The 24,076-nt window shown below is 42.8% G+C and overlaps 1 protein-coding gene across 1 annotated transcript in view; it reads right to left on the bottom strand.

The window, feature by feature from the left end:
• GRIN3A (glutamate ionotropic receptor NMDA type subunit 3A) overlaps nucleotides 1-24,076 on the bottom strand; it is a 599,512-nt gene that overhangs the window by 39,975 nt on the left and 535,461 nt on the right. The window contains exons 7-8 of the mRNA XM_077475268.1: nucleotides 15,802-15,966; nucleotides 5,156-5,229 (exon numbers count right to left, since the gene is read on the bottom strand). Coding sequence (XP_077331394.1) covers nucleotides 5,156-5,229; nucleotides 15,802-15,966 — 239 coding nt within the window. The remainder of the gene's footprint in view (nucleotides 1-5,155; nucleotides 5,230-15,801; nucleotides 15,967-24,076) is intronic.

Raw genomic sequence — 24,076 nt, 5'->3', positions numbered from 1 at the left:
ACTTGCGACACGACCATTTCGTGCCTCTGTCATGGCAAATCATGCTTCATTTCACTGTCACTTACAGCGCTCCGACTCGAATCCAGTAGCATCCGTGATGCATCGATTCGGTTCTGCGTGCCCCAGAGGGAACGGCCACATTTCACTTTTTTCAACAGGTTGCCTTATTGTGCGGTCATAACTACAGCACTTATTTACGCTCCCGCATTGGACATGGGTCATCTTGCACTTCGTCCTTTACGCATATGATACGTCGGATTGGGACAGCAAAAAAAAAAAAAAAGGAAAAAAGAAAAAAAAAAATGATGATGATAAATAAATGGCGGTGATAAAAAAGGAGTGGTGGCGGGAAAATGTCTACTCAACGGTGCACTTCGGTCATGTTAGCCAGCCGTTCACGTCACTCTTCAGTTTACTTGTTAGGTTCTCACCAATTGTCATCTGTTGTTTCTCTCTCCAGGTCAGTCAAGTTCAGTAGGTCCACCCTGCACCAGCTTGGACGTTATCTTCCCAGGTAAAAAAAAAAAAAAAGGGGGGAGAGAAGGGAAGGCGTGGAAAATGCGACAGCAACCATGCTGGCATACATATATATGTATGTGAAGGCTTGTGACAATATATATATATATATGTATACACGTTCGCTCCCGCCTTAGTGCTCAGCAAATAGGTGGGTTCGCTTGGTATAATAGAGAAACAGTCTTGACTTATGTCACCCTCTATAGGTTCCAGTCATCCATCCTTCGTCCCCAAAGAGATAGGACATCACTCCTAGGGCACGATTTACCTGGAGCCATGTCCCAACTCGGCAGCGAAGACCTTACCGCCCCCTTGTCTCCTCGCCCGCCTTCAGTGAGCGACAGCGTACAGTCCTTCAGGGGTTGGACTATCCCCAGGCTGACAGCGGAGCTGAGACGCAGGGGCATTCCTTTTCCCGCTACGGCTAGGAAGGCAGAGCTTTTCAGGCTCCTCTCTACCCCACCAGCTACGGCCAGGCCTAGTACTCCGCCTCAGGCTACGCTCCAGTCCATCTCAGCGGCTATAGGCCAACTGCACGCTATGGTGTCGTCCCTAACCAATACGGTCACGGACGTCCAGGCCAGAGTGACGCTCCTAGAAGCTCTCCCAGCCACAACCACCCCTGTTCCGGTTCCAGTCCCGTCACCACTGCCGACAGGTAACGAAGTAACATGTCCCGTGGTCTGTCCAGCACATCTGGTGCCGGCCGGCATAAGGAAGGACATCTTGGACGGCAAGGATGTCAACCTGGCCTCCCTGCTCATTTCGGTACATGACCTTGCAGAAAACAAGGCTTACTCCTGGGGAGACGTCTCCGTAGTCCTCAAAGCTAAGGACCCCAGGCTGAATCGTAAACTTTCCATCCCAGAGTTTGCCCTAGCCTTTGGGATGCTGAGAGACGTCATTTGCTCAGCATCCCCTGCCAGGAGGGAAGAGCTGGATTTATACCTCCACACGGTAGTGGACCTATGATACAAATACGGAGGCTTCTCCTTCTACGACTATCATCGGTCATTCTCAGCCAAGGCAGCCGCTAAACTGGCACAGTTCCAGTCACCCACAGACTGGAGCCTTATGGACACGGAACTGTTCTGTCGGCATTTTGCCGGCCTTCGTTCACCCCTGTGTGCCATCTGCCAGTCCTCCACCCATACCGCTTCCTGGTGTGCCAACATACCGGTTAGTCGCCCGGTAGAGTTCCCCTCCACCTCTGGTGCAGCCCTAGGCCAATCAGGCCCTGCGCCAAAGAATCAAGTAGACACATTTGGACGTACGGTCCGAACCGTAGGGGGAGCGGCCATCTGCAATAATTATAACTACAGCTCGTGCAATTTTAGCCAGTGCCGCCTACTGCACATCTGTGTCGTATGTCACAGAGCGCACCCCAGAAATTTGTGCGAGGTCAAAGCACACAAGGGCTCATGACTGAGCCGCATAGACGTCCTATGCTTGGGCTTCTACCTCACTATGCACCCCACTCCTTCACTAGCCACCTTCCTCATCGGTGGCTTCACGACAGGCTTCCACACCGGCCTCATCTCCCTACCCCACCAGACCTACGAGTGCAGAAACCTCCGCTCAGCAGCCTCTGACGAGCAAGCCATTGACCAACTGCTGCAGAACGAGGTGGAACGAGGCTTTGTCATAGGTCCCTTCTCACAGCCCCCCTTCAATATGTGGAGAGTTAGCCCTATTGGGCTTGTCAAGGGCAAATTTTCTAATAAAAATCGTTTGGTGTACGACCTGTCTGCGCCTCGTTCTTCCCACATTCCCAGCTTAAACTCCTTGATTCCTTCCGAAGAGTTCTCATTAAAATACGCCTCGGTGGACATGGCGATTCAGGCCATCCTTAAAGTAGGCACAGGTGCGTGGCTGGCCAAAGCCGACATATCCAACGCCTTTAAACTATTGCCTATCCACCCGTCCCTCTGGTGCTGGCACGGAATTAAATGGAGAGATCAATATTATTTTGCCACCAAGTTAACGTTTGGCTCTAAAAGCAGCCGTTGGTTGTTCGACACATTCGCGCAGTCTCTCGAGTGGATTCTCCTGCACAAAGTTGGTTGTCAGCAAGTTATCCACTACTTGGATGACTTCCTGTTGATCGAACAGCCAGGCACACCTCCAAGGGACCTCGACAAATTAAGGACCGTCTTTGGGAACCTCAATGTTCCCATCGCTGAACATAAGGTGGACGGGCCCGCGCAATCAATCACCTTCCTCGGAGTCAATCTGGACACCAGCTCCATGCAGGCCAGCCTGCCCCTCGACAAACTGACCCGCATCAGGGCAGTTCTCCACGAGTTCACCCGCACCAGGGGATGTACAAAGAGGCAGCTACAGTCGCTGTTGGGCATGCTCAACTATGCCATGCGTATAATTCCGCAAGGTCGCTCCTTTGTCTCACGCCTGTTGGTCTACCTTTCTCAGGCACAAGACCCGGATCAAATCCTATGCCTAGATACCGCAGCCTTAGCAGACCTGTCGATGTGGGACGAGTTCCTGTCCACCTGGAACGGTATCTCTTTGTTCATCCCGTATATCTCACCTCTCTCACAGGTAGTGACAGATGCTGCGGCCTCCACAGGGTTTGCGGCAATTTTTGGCCATCATTGGTTCGCCGGACCCTGGCCTTCTCAAATACTCAGGATCCCTGGGTTTAGTCAGTCGTCATCCCTTTTCGAGCTCTACCCCATGGTAGCAGCCGCCCAGCTCTGGGGTCATACCTGGACAGGACAAACTGTAGGTTTCACCACCGACAACCAGGCCACAGCCGAAATTGTCAAAAAGGGCAGGTCCAAATCTCTCTCCGTGATGTCCTTCCTACGCAGGCTGGTGCAGCTGTCTCTGCAGCATCAGTTTAATGTTTACTGCACGTTTATCCCAGGAAAGTACAACTGTGCAGCTGACGCATTGTCCCGCTTTAATTTCCTGTCCTTCTTTCAGCAGGTTCCCAGTGCAGATACGGTCTCAGCTCCTATCCCGCATTGGTCTCAGTTGACCCTGGACTAGAGCCACATCTACATAGAGCCAATCAGCTCATCAACCATTCACTATCGGACAATACTCTGAAAGCCTACCGGGTAGCCTGGAAGGCGTTCAATACATTTCTGCTTGCCTCCACAGTAGGCACCCCCACAGACGCTAGGCACATACTAGCCTTCACCTCATACTGCCATAATCAACTGGCCTTGTCATTCAACACCATCCGCTTATACTTAGCTGGCATACAGCACTTCCTCTCACTTCAGGATCCTACCAAGCCGTCCATCTTCTCGACCCACGCGATCCGAGCCATCCTGCGCGGCATCCAGAAGCAACAGCCGCCAATAAAAGTCAAACGGCTCCCCATCACCAGTTCCATCTTCAGGGACATGTCCACCATGCTTACCAGTTACCCCTTCGGTGTTCTCCCCAGTCTGGTCATACAGGCAGCCATTTACCTGGCCTACTATGGCTTCCTACGGCCCAGCGAGTTCACTCATAACAGCCCACATACTCCAGTCCTTCGCAGACGTCATCTGCTCCGTCACCAGGACCACTTCATCCTCCACCTCTCGGTAACCAAGACCCAGCAAACAGGCACCGGTGTAGATATCCACCTCTACAAAACCAACAACGCCTGGTGCCCGGTCGCTGTGCTTACACAGTTACTCTCTCGGTTACCCGAGCTCCCGGACTCTAGCCCTCTTTTCCCCTTCCCGGTCAAACCGTTAACGAACTGCCAGTTCATTAAACATGTTAGGATTCTCCTCCGCAACTTGCTCCTCAATCCCGGTGAGTATTCCGGCCACTCCTTCCGCATCGGAGCAGCTTCATCCGCATCCCGGCATGGGGTCCCGGACCACGTCATCAAAAGATTGGGCAGGTGGAAATATAAATATATATTTATATTCAAGCATGCTAGAGGTAGAAATAGGACTAGGGTTATGATGAGGGAAAAGTTTACAAAAGTAAAGAATGCATGCATATTTGGTATTTCAATTATCCCTAAAATCTAGATAAGCTAGAGAGAATATTATAAGGAAAAAGTGAAGGAAACTTTGTTTTCAAAAGTTGCTCTATTCGGATGAGTAATAAGCATCAACTTCAATGTCACTTTTGTAATGTGAAGGTGCAAAGTTAATAGAAATGACTGGAGAACCCCCATTATCCTAAAATGATGGACTATATCAGCCACAAAGAGGAGACATATTAGATAAAAATATTATTTTATTTAGAAAACATGGTATGATATGACGTTGTCTATGCAGGTTCACTGTATAGACCATGTTCATCGAATCTGTATATGTCTATTTTATTATTTCTATATTTTTATATACTCACTTCCCCTGTTGGGGTATCAAAAATAAAATACTATGTTTTTATCTAATATATCTCCTCTTTGTGACCGATATAATCCGTCATTGTAGGATACTAGGGGTTTTCCGGTTACTTCTATTAACTTTGCATGTCCAGTTTGGATGAGGCAAGAGTCTATTTTCCTTATTATGTAATGGGAAGTTATGAAATAATTCTGGTCATACAGGAGGTAAAACACAAATATACTGATACAGAAATGCATGTGCAGAAACTAGCTTGAACTTTAGAAATGTTTTATAGAGTTTTATAGAGTTTAAAGTAGAAAGGCTTTACTTACCTCTTTTCTAACCGCCTTAATTTCTGTTGAAACTCGTCCTCATTAAATGATGTATTTAAAGCTCTGTGGAGACGCTGTTTTAAAAGAAGAGTACTCGTTAAACAATGCAATATTCTGCAGATATATAAAAATGGTACTCAAAGGAATATACATATAGCCTATAAAGTAACAATATCACTCAATCTTGCAGCATTATAATAGTTCTCATTTACACCTGAAAACTATACATTATAGGAGGACATACCACCAGTAAAATAAGTACACAATGTGTGGCAAGAAGAAGGTGGAGTTTAAGGTATTTGCCACCCAAATGGTAAGTCTTGTTGTTTAACCCTTAGTAAATGAAGGGAAGTTCTGCTGACTTCCGTCATCCAATCATGTGCAAGCAAAAATGCTGTTTTTTTGTTTTCATTGCATGTGATTGGGTATTCTTTGCAAAGAGAAGCTTAGCCTAATTTACTAAGCTCTGGAGCAAATACTTTTGCAAGATTGCAACTGCAGTTGCAAAGTGCACAGTCTATTGGCCTTTAGTAAATCAACTTCAAAGTGTTTGGTAGAAAGAATACAGTTACAGGTTCTATAGTGCATGGGTGAAGAATCAACTGATTTATTTAACTTGTACATTTTTGCAGATGTACTATTACAGTTATATAATATCCTGTTTCAAAAATTTCCAAACTGCTGAGAAGAAAAAAGTACTGCTTTGTGTGAGGCATAAGCATTTTTTTACTATTCAAAAAATCATCACAGGGCATTTATCCAAAATCTGATTTTTTTTTGTTCTCTTAAGGTGACTATGTTGCCAAACTTAACTCGCAAATAAATATGTTCTCGGAAATATTGTAGTAATGTAGGAGTCAGCTGGAGGAATCACTGAGCTCAGTGAGGTATCAGGAGATCAACACATCTGGAAGTGTAGCTTCCTGAAGAAACTTCAGCCCTGATATTTACCACAAATAAGTGGTGCAGGGGCTAAGAAATGTAGTTATACACTTGTATTAGAAAAAACACTTTAATTTGCATGTACATTATTTAGTGACATAGTCAAGTTAAGTTGTTGTAACAGTACAAACCTTTCTCTCAGGGGTTCAGTGTTTGGGTATTCAGTTGTATCATCTCCTGGTCAGAGCAAAAAATCCAATATTAGGCATAAGGCCTCATATGGCTGATAACTAATGCACTATCCAAGCTGCTGGAGGAGGATACAACTGTCAATTAACAAAGCCGTTAGCTTTCTTTCATGTTATTTTAATTGTACTTTTGCTATATCTATGTGCTTGCTATCGTATTTAACTCAGGGAGCTTCAGGGAGTTGTACAATTGTCTTTGAGGATCAAAGTGTATTTTGTTTTTGCTCTTATAGCCTGATTAGGCCATGTTCTGTAATAGCTTTTTTTTCTAGATTAGTTATTGATTTAGGGTTTCCACAAGTTTTTTTTTTTAACTCATTGAAAATCTATTTTATTTAAGGTAAATGTGTTAAAGGCAGGAGATAGAAGCTTGACATTCTTCTTGATATTTCTGCTTTGATATCTACAAATACAATGACAAAAATAAGTAAAGTAAACCAATTTACCAACTTAAGATAGAGATTCAGATTATTGTAATTGGTAGCCCTGATGATGTAGTTTATGACGAAATGATCATCAAGATAGTTCCATAGACATGCATGCTGCTGCAGCTGTGCGATCGCTGCTTGAAACTCACAAGGAATTTATCTTTTTGATCTGTTGATTGTGACATGATCATAGGTTGGACTTTTATGTAAGTGTACTGTTTAATAAACCAGATGTTGAGACAGTATCACACTATGTCAGGGGTGTCCAAACTACGGCCCTCCAGCTGTTGCAGAACTACACATCCCATGAGGCATTGTAAAACTCTGACATTCAAAGACATGACTAGGCATGATGGGGATTGTAGTTCCTGAACAACTGGAGGGCCGTAGTTTGGACACCCCTGCACTATGTGGAGTTATTTTTGTCTCCTAAACATTCTGCTATCGAGGCTTCCTAATACTAGATCCTGTATCCTGAGTTGCTGTGAACCACCACGGCCATAGGAGAGGAACGTCTGGAACATCCTCTTTCTCAGTGGATCAGAAATCGAACCAATCGCTGTGTGAGCTGTCTGAGTAAGAGAGGTCCCTGGCTTTCCGGGAAGCCTCCATTTTTTTTCTCAATTTTTTTATGGTGATGGGTGTCACACCTTCAGGTGTATAATTGATATTTCCAAGCACCCTTTTCTTGCATTGGACTTTCTCTGATGAAATCCAGCTTTATATGAACATTTTATTTGCACAATTGCACTTCATTCACATTATGTAGTTGTGCATATGTGTGTTCAAACTTTATTCACAGTTATTATTATTTATATACAATTGATTGCATATTAGTATATTTGTTTGTATTCACACAAATGCACTTTTATTTTTTTATTTTTTAGCGCTGCACTCTTTTACATATATTATCTGTGCTTTGTGTCTTGGTTATAGTACACAGCTGCTTATTAAATTTTAGTTCCTAGCGTGGATATACCCCTTACATTTAGATTATTTTAATTGTTCATTTACCACAGAATCTTTTTATAAAATATGTTTAGCATCTACAATCCTCCGTCTGTGTTTGCAGCAATAAATAGATTTATTTCACAATTTTTTCTCAGTCAGCACTGCCTTTTTCCATTAAAGTGTGGCACATGCAGTAAACTAAAGCAAGGACCAGCCACAGAGAACAATGGCAGTCTGCCTGGTGCATTCACTGAAGTGAAGACGGAGGATGACATTTTTTTTCTAGAGCGAAATCCTTTCTTCAGTTTTACACATTCACATATCTATAATGAAAGAAATTACCCCCAAGCAGGTACACTTTATATGCTAAAGTTTATTTTAAGACTACTGGTCTATAAGTATCCAATTATTCAGAGAGTACTTTTTTAAAGATTCCATAGATAATATACATTACAACTGCCACGACTAATTTCATGATCATAAGTAATGTAACCCCTTGATGACAAATAGCTAGTTTGCAATACATTTTTATTATCTAACAAACCCCCTAGCCTTGTATAGGCTGCTTACTGAGGAACATATCTAAACGTTTTTTGGAAGTTATTGTCACTCTCAGCTAGTACTGCTTCCTGGGGTTAGGGTCCATAATTTTACTGCCCTAATAGTAAAGATCTCTTTCTAAAATCTGAGTTTAAACTTCCTTTCTTTTAACCTTGGATGTGTGTTCTCTTCATGGACCTTAGAGTAAACAATTTATTACAGTTACTAGAGTCACTTTTGATCTATTTTTACGTTGCAATCATATCCCCTCTTATTTACTTATTCTCCAGCGTGAATAACTGTAATCTATGTGATTGATCCTCATAATTGGGGTTCTCCATCCCCCTTATTAATTTTAAATATTGATAAGCTCATTCTCTAAATGCTCTAAATAAGAAATCATAAAGTCTCTGTCTCTTTGAAGAATGCTAACATAGTTTAACCACTTCCATACCGGTCCTATTCTAGCACTCCTCTTCTACATGTAAAAATCATAATTTTTTTGCTAGAAAATTACTCAGCACCCCCTAACATTATATACATGAATTCAAAAATAACAAAACAGTAAAGTTAGCCCAATTATTTTGTATAATGGGAAATATGATGTTACTCCGAGTAAACAGATACCCAACATGTCACGCTTTAAAATTGCGTACACTCATGGAATGGCACGAAATTTGGTACTTAAAAATCTCGAAAGGTGACGCTTTAAGATTTTTTACAGGTTACCAGTTTAGAATTACAGAGGAGGTCTAGTGCTAGAACTGTTGCTCAAAAATACCCCACATCTCTCCTCCAGGCTGGAAAGGATGATATAAAAAAAAAATCCCAATCTTATGCTTACCAGCCACAATTGCGGCTTTGTTTACAATTGCGGCCCATACGTGATGTCATAACGCCACGCTAGGGCCTCCGACGGTCATAGAGATGACTAGTGACCATCTGGTCACCGGAAATCTCTATAGTCATCATCCGGCAGCAGACAATTCTTTCTACACATCCCCAATGGCACGGGAGTGCCCAGAGAGGCACTGGATGGCAGCAGGAGGGGGTTGTCCCCTCCCATCGCATCTAAGAATGATCAAGCGGCGGAACTGCCACTATGATCATTCTTAGGCCGCGTACACACGCGGGGACTGTTCGCCCAACTTTGTCCGTCAAACAGTTTCGGCAAACAGTCCACTCAAACTTAGCATGGACGGACATGGCCACACACGACGGACGAACAGTTTGCTGAAACCGTGCGCGATGACGTGAACGGCACGTACGACGGGATGAAAAATACGACGTCCTATACACTGCATTATAACTTTCGGCGTGAAAATCCTTTCTGAGCATGCGCGCAACTTTGTTTGATGAACAAGCCTACACACGAGCGGACTGTTCGCTGAAACAAGGTTTCAGCGGACAGTTTTTCGGAAATTCCGAAAAACCTTGTCCGTCAAACTGTCCGCTGAAACTGTCCGCTGAAAGCCCACACACGAGCGGACTGTCCGCCCAAACACTGTTCAGCGGACAAAGTTGGGTGAACAGTCCGCCCGTGTGTACGCGGCCTTATGGTGCACAGAATCGCCGGCTAAAAACGAGGATATCTGAATGATGCCTGCAGCTGCAGGCATCATTCAGATATCCCCACTGATAGTCAAGGACATCATATGATGGCCTTGGGCTGTTACTTTCCTGTCTGTGTGGTAGTGTGAGTCAGAAATTTTTCCTAACGGTCATAGCTGTTAATGGTATTATAGGATTGAAGGTTAGGCTTCTGTGTACTGCAGGTCTCTTTAAAGTGTTGTAAAGTCTTTTTTTTTTGTTTAAAAATAACAAACATGTTATACTTACCTGCTCTCTGCAGTGGATTTCCACTGAACAGCCCAGATCCTCCTCTTCTCAGGTCTCTCTTGGGCACTCCTGGCCCATCTCTCCTGTTAAGTGCCCCCTAAGCAAGCAGCTTGCTATGGGGGCACCCAAACCAAACCATAGATCCCTGTGTTTATTCAGACATGGAGCAGTGGCTCCCTTTTCTCTCCTCATAGGCTGACTGGCTTTGATTGACAGCAATGGCGCAGCCTCTGCTGTCATAGCCAATGAAGAGGGGAGTCCTGGGCAACTGAGACCCTCCTACTACATCATCACTGGATCTAGATGCATAGACTGCATTAAGATTTAAAAAAAACTTGTGCATTTAAATTCACTTTAAATACATGTACAAACCTTACTGAATTATATGTGGAAAACATTCTGTGTACCTTGGAAAAGTTCATGGCATGTGAGGGAAGGATTGTTACTTTTTTCATCATTTGTTACATCTTAATGCTGCTGATGCCCCAAAGCCTCTTTATAGACTGCTCTTTTCCACATGAATTACTAGTTATATGTGTTTTTTTTTCCACAGGACATATTTTCTAACTGAATTGCTGCAGTTGTTTTACAGGCCTTTTTTTATTTTTATTTTAAATTGAAAAAAACTGTGGAATTAGCCTGGGCAATATGCATCAGCACAGAAGCTTATAGTTTCCTTTGTGAGATCATTTAAATGGGTGATTTACAGGCAGGAGATTGTGAGAGACAGGGTTACACTGTTGTCACCCCATGACACAAGGTACCCAAGCAGGGCCTTTATATCAGCATTACCAGTAGTCAGTTTCATAAAGGCTAGCAATTAAAATAAAAAAATATAAATTTATGTGATATTATCATGTTAATGCTTACATTTTTATTAGCTGTTGGGTTTTTAAAAAATCCTGAAAAAATAAATCCTGCAAGACAAAGACATAATGAGCTAGTATGCATAGCATACTAGCTCATTATGAATAACTTACCTGAGAACGAAGCCCCCGAAACGGTCCTCCGTCTTCCTCTTCACCGCTGCCATGGATCCCGGAGGGAATTCCGGGTCTCGCGGCTTCGGCGCTGTGATTCGCCGGAGCCACGATGACGTCACCCCCGCGCATGCGCGCGGCTGTCTACGGCACATGCGCCATAGACAGCGGTGGCTGTCTTCGGGCAAATATCTCCTAAACCGTATAGGTTTAGGAGATATTTCTTGGACCTACAGGTAAGCCTTAATCTAGGCTTACCTGTAAGGCTGCATTCACACCTGAGCGTAGCTTTTTCAAGCGTTTTTTGCGATGTTTTTTACCGCGATTTGCGGCGTTTTTACCGCGATTCGCGACGTTTTTTACTGCGATTACGGCGTTTTTTACCTCGATTCGCTGCGTTTTTTGCCGCGTTTTGTTGCGAATTTGTGCAGGGCAAAAGGTCACCAATGTTAAGCATTGAGCAGATACAGCGTCAAAACGCCCATAGAAATGCTCGTTGTCGCGCTAAACGCTCAAATCGAGCGTTTCCATTCGTTTCTATGGGAATGAAAACGCCCAAATCAGCCCGATTCGCGCTTGGAGTGGAGATGTGAACCATCTCCATTAAGAATAATGTATTTTTTCCCCTCCAGCGTTTTGTAGCTTCAGGCGTATGGCTACAAAACGCTCAGGTGTGAATGGGGTCTAAGTCAAAGTTGGTTGTAAGGGTTTACAACCACTTTAACAAACTACTGTATGCTTGCATTCCTTGAATTGCAATGCTGGGGTACTTGTATGCACATATCTGTATGCCCAAAATTATTTTTAAGGACCAATATACAGTGGTGTGAAAAAGTGTTTGCCCCCTTCCTCATTTCCTGTTCCTTTGCATGTTTGTCACACTTAAGTGTTTCGGAACATCAAACCAATTTAAACAATAGTCAAGGACAACACAAGTAAACACAAAATGCAATTTGTAAATGAAGGTGTTTATTATTAAAGGTGAAAAAAAAATCCAAACCATCATGGCCCTGTGTGAAAAAGTGATTGCCCCCTAAACCTAATAACTGGTTGGGCCACCCTTAGCAGCAACAACTGCAACCAAGCGTTTGCGATAACGTGCAATGAGGCTTTTACAGCGTCCTGGAGGAATTTTGGCCTACTCATCTTTGCAGAATTGTCCTAATTCAGTTACATTAGAGGGTTTTCGAGCATGAACGGCCTTTTTAAGGTCATACCACAACATCTCAATAGGATTCAGGTCAGGACTTTGGCTAGGCCACTCCAAAGTTTTCATTTTGTTTTTCTTCAGCCATTCGGTGGTGGACTTGCTGGTGTGTTTAGGATCATTGTCCTGCTGCAGAACCCAAGTTTGTTTCAGCTTGAGTACACGAACAGATGGTCGGACATTCTCCTTCAGGATCTCTTGGTAGACAGCAGAATTCATAGTTCCTTTTATCACGGCAAGTCTTCCAGGTCCTGAAGCAGCAAAACAGCCCCAGACCATCACACTACCACCACCATATTTTACTGTTGGTATAATGTTCTTTTTATGAAATGCAGTGTTCTTTCTACGCCAGATATACTTGGACACACACCTTCCAAAGAGTTCCACTTTTGTCTCATCGGTCCACAGAATGTTGTCCCAAAAGTCTTGGGGATCATCAAGATGTGTTGTGGAGAAATTGAGACGAGCTTTGATGTTCTTTTTGCTCAGCAGTGGTTTTCTCCTTGGAACTCTGCCATGCAGGGCATTTTTGCCCAGTCTTTTCCTGATGGTGGAGGCATGAACGCTGACCTTAACTGAGGCAAGTGAGGCCTGCAGTTCCTTGGACGTTGTTGTGGGGTCTTTTGTGACCTCTTGGATGAGTCGTCGCTGCGCTCTTGGGGTAATTTTGGGCGGCCGGCCACTCCTGGGAAGGTTCACCACTGTTCCATGTCTTCGCCATTTGTGGATAACGGCTCTCACTGTGGTTCGCTGGATTCCCAAAGCTTTGGAAATGGCTTTATAACCCTTTCCAGACTGATAGATCTCAATTACTTTCTTTCTCAATTGTTCCTGAATTTCTTTGGGTCTCGGCATGATGTGTAGCTTTTAAGGATCTTCTGGTGGACCTTACTGTGTCAAGCAGCTCCTATTTAAGTGATGCCTTGATTGTGAACAGGTGTGGCAATAATCAGGCCTGGGTGTGGCTAGAGAAATTGAACTCAGGTGTGGACAACCACAGTTATAGTATGTTTTAACAAGGGGGGCAATCACTTTTTCACACAGGGCCATGATGGTTTGGATTTTTTTTCACCTTTAATAATAAACACCTTCATTTACAAATTGCATTTTGTGTTTACTTGTGTTGTCCTTGACTATTGTTTAAATTGGTTTGATGTTCCGAAACACTTAAGTGTGACAAACATGCAAAGGAACAGGAAATGAGGAAGGGGGCAAACACTTTTTCACACCACTGTATGTCCCCAATACCTGATTGATAGCTAGTTCAATACTTTAATACAGGTAAGCATAAAGCAATTTTCCTCACAGCCACTGTCATTTTGTAATTTTGTTATCCCTATTTACTATTTATCTATTTATTTAGTCACTTTAAATGTGTCAATCTGGGCCAGAATATTTTTTTTGTTTACTTACTAAAGGATACAATTAAATATTAGCATATCTTTATCAGCTACATCCTGCAGTGGGAAATCTGAAGGTCCGACACATAAGATGTGCACTATATTATACAAGATTATTCTAAATTATCCTTCTTCTAGAGTATTTTGACAACCCACACCTACTTATATGATCAGAATGTACTGTCTAAAGAAAAATACAAAGAGGTGAATTTATTTTCGTTACTTTCTCCTCTAGCAGCTTTAACTGGCGAAAATAAAAATACAAAGGTTTGTTTTATAGATCCTAAGGACCCAATCACACCAGAAACTGCCCATAACTGTGCATTTTTGACTGTGTGTTTACATGCATTTGAAGCATGTTTGATTGCTTTTAGCACCGTGTTTGCAGTGCATTTTTCTATGTTTTTGAGCTTGGCTTTCATGGCTTAAAGGGGCACAGTGCAGTGTGTTTGCATCATGTGTGTTTTGTGCATATGTAGTATATTCCCTGCATTTGCGGTTTGGAAAAAAATGCTCTACTTTTTTTGACTGCGCTGTACTGCACTGCAATCGTGTGAGCTATGCCCATAGGATTACCTTGATTTTGGGATGTCAATGCAGTTGGAATGCAGTCCAAAATGCATCCAACTGCAGCCACTTGCAGCCAATTGCGTTCGGTGTGAAAGGGTCCTAAGGGAAAGCTACATTGTAGCTGACACAATAAGGCAAGAGACTAAAATACCCAGAATTATTTTAGAAGTATAAAAACATATCCAAATTTAGATACACTTTTCAAAAAATATATTGTAAGCTGAAATTCTCTTTCTTTAATAGTGGGGAATTATAGCTAGAATTGGTGGACTGTACAATTTTGTTAATTGGCTTTACACATTCCAAAATTACACAGGGTAAAATGTGTGCTATTGGGCACACTCACGGTACACAAAATCATAACATTTAGGCCTCATAAACACTGAGCTTAAAGCGGAGTTCCGCCCAAAAGTGGAACAGCCACTTATCTGTCTCCCCCCCTCCGGTAACACATTTGGCACCTTTCAGGGGGCAGAGGAGAATGGGTACCTGTATTTGACAGGTACCCTTTCCCTACTTCAGGAGACAGCGGAACATCTCATTGGTTGATAAAGGAAGACATTCCGGGAGACGTTCCGAAATGCATCCCTCCTTGATGACTGCTTCCTGTTTTGCTTCCTGTTTGTGGTCCACGCTGGTTGCTGGTTATTGTCTCCTGCAGCTGACGTCACTTCCGGGATCCTCATGTTTTGAAAGTGTGATTGCGGGCTGGCCTGTCAGTTCTCTTGGAGCTCCCTGCTGGTTTTCCCATTGGCATCCCCTGGACCCCCCCGCTACTGGACACACACAGCCTAAAGAACTTGTACTGTATATGCCAGTGACCACTGCCTTCATGCTGGACCACCTACATGGATATTAATGATATGCTCTGCCAGTCTACATATCTTGTAAGTGTTTTTAACCCTTTTTGGGGAAATTAAACAGATTTTAATTCGACACTTAGAGGCTCATTTTCTTTGTTTTTCTGTTCCCTACACAGAAATGCACACAAACACTGAGTTTAGACATTTTAAAGTGTAAATTGATTATATTTAAAAAATGAGCAGAGGGGAATGTTTTGGAAAAAATGTGTATATGCACACATACACACTCATAAACATGTGTGCAATATGAGCCATTATGAACATTTTTTATTTCACTTTTTTCCGTGAGAGGTTGTGCCATTTTTCCAGGTGCCTAGTGTGCATGGACCCTTACAGTATTTATTTTATACTGAAAAGGCAAATGAGTCTTACATCGACATACTTGGGATAATAACAGTACTGGATGAGGCAAACCTAGCTTAGAGTCACTGAATTAGAATAGATAGATAGATAGATAGATAGATAGATAGATAGATAGATAGATAGATAGATAGATAGATAGATAGATAGATAGATAGATAGATAGATAGATAGATACTGTAGATAGATAGATAGATAGCTTTGAAACTATTACTGGTCTTGGTGAATCTTTCAAGAGCATTAACAAGTCTTGCAAAAAGCAAGTACAGTATTTTTTTTTCCACTTATAATGAATTTATTTAAACACATTTTTCCACTTATAATGAATTTAAACAATGTTAGCAATTTATCATAAAAGCAAAAAAAGCATATACATACCTGACTAGTATGAAGCCAGTACTTCAATTTGGATTTCTTTTTAATCCTCGGCAGAACCAACCTGAATACAATATGTTCTCCAATAGTGGTAAGAATGGATACACCAATTCCTATACAGAGCATGACAAACAGCCCTGAGAAGTGTTTGATGCCCATTTGCAGAGTCTGGGAAAGTAATATGCATGAAAAATCAATTAACATAATAGTGATAGTGCTGTTTTATTTTCCACAGCTGGACAGAATTTATCTTGCCTGAATATTAAACTATTCGAGCCAAAGGCTTTCAAAGTAAATTAGATGGCAAAAAGTCTACATTTTAAAATATAAATCAACTTTTAATTTAACAAACTTATATCAGCACACACATAAAGTTAAAAAAAAGTCATTGCTTATTAAACACATTATTTTTCTATTATATATCTGTAGCAGAAAGGGGTAGAATGAGTACATGAGTAAAGTCAGCAGTTAAAATATACTTAAAAATTGTAGTAAATGTATGATTGTGTCTTAGGTTTTTAAATGTTAAGCAATTTTAATATGTTAATATTGTGTGTTTGAAGATTTGATCCCTGTTTTTGTGCTGTTATGTAAAGTGGCAACAGGAATTTGTATCTTGACTGCTAGGTTTCCTGTATTATTCACTGGTGTAGGCTTTTAATGCATCCAACTGCTGAAGTGCTTAGACTATTCACATTTAAGGATGCCTGAGCAGTCTTAGATGACAAGATGATCTGGTGCACTTGCTTTATATAAGGTGCAGGTGTCCATCCTAGGAAAGAGAGTAGAGAGCAAGTATAATAAACTAGATGCAGATAATTGAAGTGAAGGCCAGGGAAAGTGCAGTGAAGAACATCAATAGACAGATTGATACGATGCTTGAACAAACAAAGTTTGAGTAAAATTTTTACCAATAAGGGGGAAATGTGTCACTTTCACCTTACCTACACCAACAAAGTCTCAATTAGCACAGAACGTTTATTTTGTTACAATGCCTTCCATTATTTTAGACTATGCTTTACTTTAGATAGAGTGGATATGGCATAAAGCCTCTGTCAGGATTTTGTTGCTGTAGCCCCACATGGGAAATTTCTCCTCAAATTCTTTCTCCGTGACCAAAGAGAATATAAGAAAAATCTCTTCTACAGAGACACACACATCAAACCAGAAAGAGGTTCTAATCATTCTCCACTCTACTAAAGACTGCTTTCTTTGTCTACAGTAGAGAGATATTCATATCCTGTCTTGGTGACCCCACAAAAGTTAAGGAAAATCTACTTAATTAGATCACAGACAGTACATAGTAACATAGTAGGTGAGGTTGAAAAAAGTCCATCAAGTCCAACCTATGTGTGTGATTATATGTCAGTATTACATTGTATATCCCTTTATGTTGTGGTCGTTCAGGTGCTTATCTAATAGTTTCTTGAAACTATCAATGCCCCTGCTGAGACCACCGCCTGTGGAAGGGAATTGCACATCCTTGCCGCTCTTACAGTAAAGAACCCTCCACGTAGTTTAAGGTAAAACCTCTTTTCTTCTCATTTTAATGAGTGGCCATGAGTCTTGTTAAACTCCCTTCTGCGAAAAAGGTTGATTTCTATTGTGGGGTCACCAGTATGGTATTTGTATATTGAAATCATATCCTCTCTCAAGCATCTCTTCTCCAGAGAGAATAAGTTCAGTGCTCGCAACCTTTCCTCATAACTAATATCCTCCAGACCATTTATTAGCTTTGTTGTCTTTGTACGCGCTCCGTTTCCAGTACATCCTTCCTGAGGACTGGTGCCCAGAACTGTACAGCATACTCTAGGTGCAGCCAGACCAGAGTCTTGTAGAGCGGGGGAATTATTATTTTATCTCTGGAATTAATCCCTTTTTTAATGCATGCCAATATTCTGTTTGCTTTGCTAGCAGCAGCTTGGCATTGCATGCCATTGCTGAGCCTATCATCTACTAGGACCCCCAGGTTCTTTTCCATCCTAGATTTCTCCAGAGGTTCTCCCCAATATATAGATTGCATTGATATTTTTGCCATCCCAAATGCATTATTTGACATTTTTCTACATTGAACCTTGTTTGCCATGTATTTGCCCACCCAATTAATTTGTTCAGATCTTTTTTCAAGGTTTCTACATCCTGCAGAAAAGTTATTGCCCTGCTTAGCTTAGTATCGTCCGCAAATACAGAGATTGAACTGTTTACCCCACCCTCCAGGTCGTTTGTGAACACATTGAATAGGATTGGTCCCAGCACAGAACCCTGGTGGACCCCACTACCCACCCCTGACCACTCAGAGTACTCCCCATTTATCACCACCCTCTGAACTCACCCCTGTAGCCAGTTTTCAATCCATGTGCTCACCCTATGGTCCATGCCAATGGACCTTATTTTGTACAGTAAACGTTTATGGATAACTGTGTCAAATGCTTTTACAAAATCCAGATATACCATGTCTTCGGGCCTTCCTTTATCTAGCTGGCAACTCACCTCTTCATAGAAGGTTAGTTGGTTTGGCAAGAAGAATTCTTCATGAATCCATGCTGATTACGCTAATGATATTGTTCTGATTACTAAAATCTTGTATATAGTCCCTTATCATCCCCTCCAAGATTTGGTGACGATGTGAGCTGTGAAGAAAAGGCCGTAGGGACGCAGTGCGCGTGCACAAAACGCTTTTTTGGAGATTAGCAGAGCCTTTTTATCTTTTTATCCTTGCAAGGAAAGTTTTTATGCATTGTGAATGTGTTGGTACCTTTTTTGAATAAATTAGTCAAAGGTATCTCTGCACTATTGGAGTCTTTTTTTCTCCTCATAACCTTTTGCGGAAATACATTGGATGACCACATCCCACTGGTGGAAGGCAACGTCCATTGATGCACAGTGATTTTCTCCTGACAGAAGCACCTTTGAAACCACTTTCCACAGACGTTGGCCAGTTACCTGTGAGGACAGTCGGTGGTACTTCAACAGCAAGCCTGCTGTTCTACTAAGCCTTATGTGACCCCCCCGAACAAGGGTGGTCGCTGGCTTTTTGGTAAGCCTCCATTGCTTATTCCTAGGTGACGGGGTGCATTAATGGTGGAAACTTATTATTTGGATTTCGTTTGTGAACACTTCTTTGTTGGATTATTTCACCCATGAACTGTTTTTGCGTTTGATACACATGTTTGTTGCTCATTGATTGATCATATGTACACATAAGGACTATTATAATTTTTTCTGATCACTTAATTATTTAGAATACTCCTTTGTATAATCACGTTTTTTATTTATAATCACTTGCATTATTAGTTTATTACCCAGCGCCACACTTTTTGTCTATTTATTTTTCTTTGTGCCTTATATCAGGGTTATAGTGCTTAGCTGCAGGGTATCCTTCACGGTTTATTTATTCATTTATTTATGTATTGTTTATTTCACACCTAGCGAAATTCTTTTCTTTTTTAATTAATGTTAGACTAACTGGTCTGTAATTCCCAGGGATGTATTTTGGGTCCTTTTTATATATCGGTGCTAAATTGGCTTTTCTCCAATCAGCTGGTACCATTCCAGTCAGTAGACTGTCAATAAAAATTAGCAACAATGGTCTGGCAATTACTTGACTGAGTTCCCTAAGTACCTTTGGGTGCAAGCCAGCTGGTCCCAATGATTTATTAATGTTAAGTTTCCCAAGTCGAATTTTAATTCTGTCCTCTGTTAACCATGGAGGTGCTTCCTGTGATCAATCATGAGGATAAACACTGCAGTTTTGGTTACTGAAACCCCCTGATTCCCTTGTGAAGACTGAAGAGAAGAATAAATGCAATACTTTTGCCATCTGCCCATCCTTTGTAACTAGATGTCCTTCCTCATTCTTTATGGGGCCAATATAGTCTGTCTTCCCTTTTTTAATTGTTCTATCTTAGCCGTCCTTATTGCACCCTTACATTTCTTGTTGCATTCTTTATAAAGTCTGAATGCTGATGATGATCTCTCAACCTTGTATTTTTTGAAGGCCTTCTCCTTTGCTTTTATATGCATTTTTACATTAGAGTTAAGCCATACAGGACTTTTTTCGCTCTTTTAAATTCATTTCCCAATGGGATGAATTGGCTAATACCCTTATTTAATATGCTCTTAAAGCAAACCCATCTCTCCTCCGTGTTCTTTGTTCCTAAAATTGCCCAATATTTCCACATCTGTTACCAGGTCTGTATTATTGGTAATCAGTAGATCCAGTAACGCTTTATTTCTAGTTGGTGCATCTACCATCTGACCCATAAAATTGTCCTACAAGACATTTAGGAACTGGTGCGCCTTAGATGAATGTGTGGTTCCCTCTGCCCAGTCTATGTCTGGATAGTTAAAATTCCCCATTATGATAACACTTCCCATCCTTTCTGCTAATCAAAATTCTGATAGGAGATCTGTCTCCCCTTCATTCCTCAGGTTAGGGGGCCTATAGCATACTCCCATTATTATTTTCCCCTACCCATACGGATACCACCTCCTCCCTAGCTCCCTTAGTGATGTCATCTCTCACTTTCACTAGTACATTATTCTTGATATATAGGCAAACCCCTACCCCTTTTTTACCCTCTCTATCCTTGCAATGAAGGGTATACCCTTGAATGTTTGCCAGCCAATCATGAGAGCTGTTGTACCAGGTCTCTGAAATCCCCATAAAATCCAGATCCTTCTCGTACAACAGTATCTCTAGTTTACCCATCTTGTCCGCCAGGCTCCTGACATTGGTGAACATGCCACATAGTTTAGACCGGTTACATATTATCCTCTTATTGGGTGTTCTGAGATTGCAACTAGGACTTGCTACTATACTTACCTTGGGTTTATGTGCTTTGGTCAACCTACCACTAATAACCCCAATACTACCCTCTGGAATATGTTCCATGCTGCCTATCTCTACCTCTGGACCCTCCCCATCACCTAATTTAAAAACCCTTCTAAATTTTTGGCCATCTTCATTCCCAGCTGATCTGTACCTCCTCATTTAGGTGCAGTCCATCCTTTCTTTAGTACTGGTTATCGACTGAGAAGTTGGCCCAGTCCTCCAGGAACCCAAGCCCCTGCTTACTACACCAGCTCTTCAGCCACTTGTTTACTTCCCTAATCTCCCGCTGCCTTTCTGGTGTGGCTCAATGTACCGGTAGTATTCCTGAGAATTCTACCTTGGAGGTCCTCTGCCTCAATTTAGCTCCTAAGTCCCTAAAATTGTTTTTTAGGACACTACATCTGCCTCTGACTTTGTCATTGGTGCCAATGTGCAACTGTGACAGCTAGGTCTTCCCCAGCCCTTCCTAGTAATCTGTCCACCAGATCCGTAATGTGCCAAACCCGTGCGCCTAGTAGACAATATACTGTTAGGCACTTCAGGTCTTTGTTACAGATGGGCCTCTCTGTCCTTTTAAGAATTGAGTCCCCTACCACCAGAATCTGTCTTACTTTTCCCTTTGTTTCCCCCCACTCCCACTGGAGGAGTTCTTCCCCTGGCAGCTAAGAGAGTCCCTCAACTCCAACAGTGCTGGTCCCTGACTGGTTTCACCAATGTCACTCAATGGAGCAATGGAACTTATTGGGATGCTCCAGCCTTTGATCGTCCTCCCTGGAACTTCCCCCTTTACCCTTCCTAGGTGTCACCTATCTACACTTTTCTAGTGCCTGCACCTCTTTGTCTCCACCTTCCTCTGTGCTGGCCCCTGCTGGCACCTGCCGTGTACATTCCTGGCTCTTCTTTAGTATGGAGGGACTTCTCAGTACTGACAGTTGCCTCCCAAGATTCAGAACCTGGGCTTCCAAGGAAAAAAATGCGCTTACATTTTTCACAGCAGTATTCACCCTAGATCGGATGATCAAGGAATGCATGCATGCAGCAAGATGTACAACGAGTCGCCTCTCCACACCCGCCAGGCATCGTACCTATTAAATTTAATGAGGATTGGGGATTGGGGACACCCTGTCCAAATTACCTAACAACTAGCTTCCTGACACTAATACTCAACAAGACAATACACAGTAATTAAAAACTGACAGAATTTTTAATCCTTGTTTGTGTAACCCATGTTTTAAAGCTGCCAGCTTAACCGATATTTAGGAAGGCAAAGTCAGTGATCAGACCAGGAAGATTTAGTTTGGGGGTACATTATTCATGTGTGCATATGTCATTTGGCCAATTATTAACCACTTGCCTACTGGGCACTAGGGATGAGCTTCGAGTTCGAGTCGAACTCATGTTCTACTCGAACATTGCCTGTTCGCCTGTTCAGCGAACAGTGAACAATTTGGGCTGTTCGCAGCAAATTCGAAAAGCCGGAACACCCTATACAAGTCTATGGGAGAAATCTAAAGTGCTCATTTTAAAGGGTAATATGCAGGTTACTGTCTTAAAAAGTGTTTGGGGACCTGGGTCCTGCCCCAGGGGACATGGATCAATGCAAAAAAAAGTTTTAAAAACGGCCGTTTTTTCAGGAGCAGTGATTTTAATAATGATTAAAGTGAAACAATAAAAGTGTAATATTCCTTTAAATTTCGTAGCTGGGGGGTATCTATAGTATGCCTGTGAAGGGGCGCATGTTTCTGGTGCTTAGAACTGTCGCTGCACAAAGTGTCATTTGTGCAGGAAAAAAAGTCTTTTAAAATCACTTGCGGCTAAATTGTCGGGTCTCCGTAATACAGAGAACACTCAATGAGTGTTCTCTGTATTAGCCGACAATTCATTCATTCATTCATTCATTTAAAAAAAAAAAAAAAAAAAAGCGTGGGGGTTCCCCTAAATTCAATCAAAAGGCCCTTCAGGTCTGACATGGATATTAAGGGGAACCCCGTGTCAAATTTAAAAAAAAAATTGACGTGGGGGTCCCCCCAAATATCCATACCAGACCCTTCAGGTCTGATATGGATATTAAGGGGAACCCCGCATCAAATTTTTAAAAAAAATTGACGTGGGGGTCCCCCTAAATATCCATACCAGACCCTTTATCCGAGCACGCAACCTGGCAGGCCGCAGGAAAAGAGGGGGGGACGAGAGAGCGGCCCCCCCTCCCTCCTGAACCGTACCAGGCCACATACCCTCAACATTGGGAGGATGCTTTGGGGGTCTGTGACCCCTCAAAGCACCTTGTCCCCATGTTGATAAGGACAAGGGCCTCATCCTCACAACCCTGGCCGTTGGTTGTGAGGGTCTGCGGGCGGGGGGCTTATCAGAATCTGGAAGCCCCCTTTAACAAGGGGACCCCCAGATCCCGGCCCCCCCCTGTTTGAAATGGTAAGGGGGTACAAAAGTACCCCTACCATTTCACAAAGAAAGTGTCAAAATGGTTAAATAAGACAAACACACTTTTGAAAAATTCCTTTATTAAAAAACAAAAAAAAAAAAAAAAAATTCCAGGGTGCTAATCCACTCTTGCTATCCAGCGACGGGTCTCCGGGGTCCAGCGATGGATGATCATATCCAGCGACGGGGGATCTCTCAGTCCAGCGCTGTCCATACCTCCTTCTTCTGTCTCCACTCCTCTGACGCAGGAGAGGGAAGCCAGGGGTTCCCCAGTGACGTGTGGGTGACCCCGCCCCCTCTGATGTAACGGAAACCTGCGTTACATCAGAGGGGGCGGGGTCACCCACACGTCACTGGGGAACCCCTGGCTTCCCTCTCCTGCGTCAGAGGGGCGGGGTCAGGTGACGGGTGGCCCCGCCCTCCCAATATAAGAAATGTCAGCGCTCGGCTCTCTGTAGTGTCTCCGCAGTGGAGACAGAAGAAGGAGGTATGGACAGCGCTGGACTGAGAGATCCCCCGTCGCTGGATATGATCATCCATCGCTGGACCCCGGAGACCCGTCGCTGGATAGCAAGAGTGGATTAGCACCGCTGGAATTTTTTTTTTATTTTTTTTATTTTTAATAAAGGAATTTTTCAAAAGTGTGTTTGTCTTATTTAACCATTTTGACACTTTCTTTGTGAAATGGTAGGGGTACTTTTGTACCCCCATACCATTTCAAACAGGGGGGGGCCGGGATCTGGGGGTCCCCTTGTTAAAGGGGGCTTCCAGATTCTGATAAGCCCCCCGCCCGCAGACCCTCACAACCAACGGCCAGGGTTGTGAGGATGAGGCCCTTGTCCTTATCAACATGGGGACAAGGTGCTTTGAGGGGTCACAGACCCCCAAAGCATCCTCCCAATGTTGAGGGTATGTGGCCTGGTACGGTTCAGGAGGGAGGGGGGGCCGCTCTCTCGTCCCCCCCTCTTTTCCTGCGGCCTGCCAGGTTGCGTGCTCGGATAAAGG

The sequence above is a fragment of the Lithobates pipiens genome, unplaced genomic scaffold, assembly GCF_037356315.1.
Source record: "Lithobates pipiens isolate NorthernLeopardFrog02 unplaced genomic scaffold, aLitPip1_a1.2 Scaffold_13, whole genome shotgun sequence".
In the NCBI taxonomy this organism is placed as follows: Eukaryota; Metazoa; Chordata; class Amphibia; order Anura; family Ranidae; genus Lithobates; species Lithobates pipiens.
Note: the sequence above shows the minus strand (reverse complement) of the source record. Positions and strands in the feature narration are given on the sequence as shown.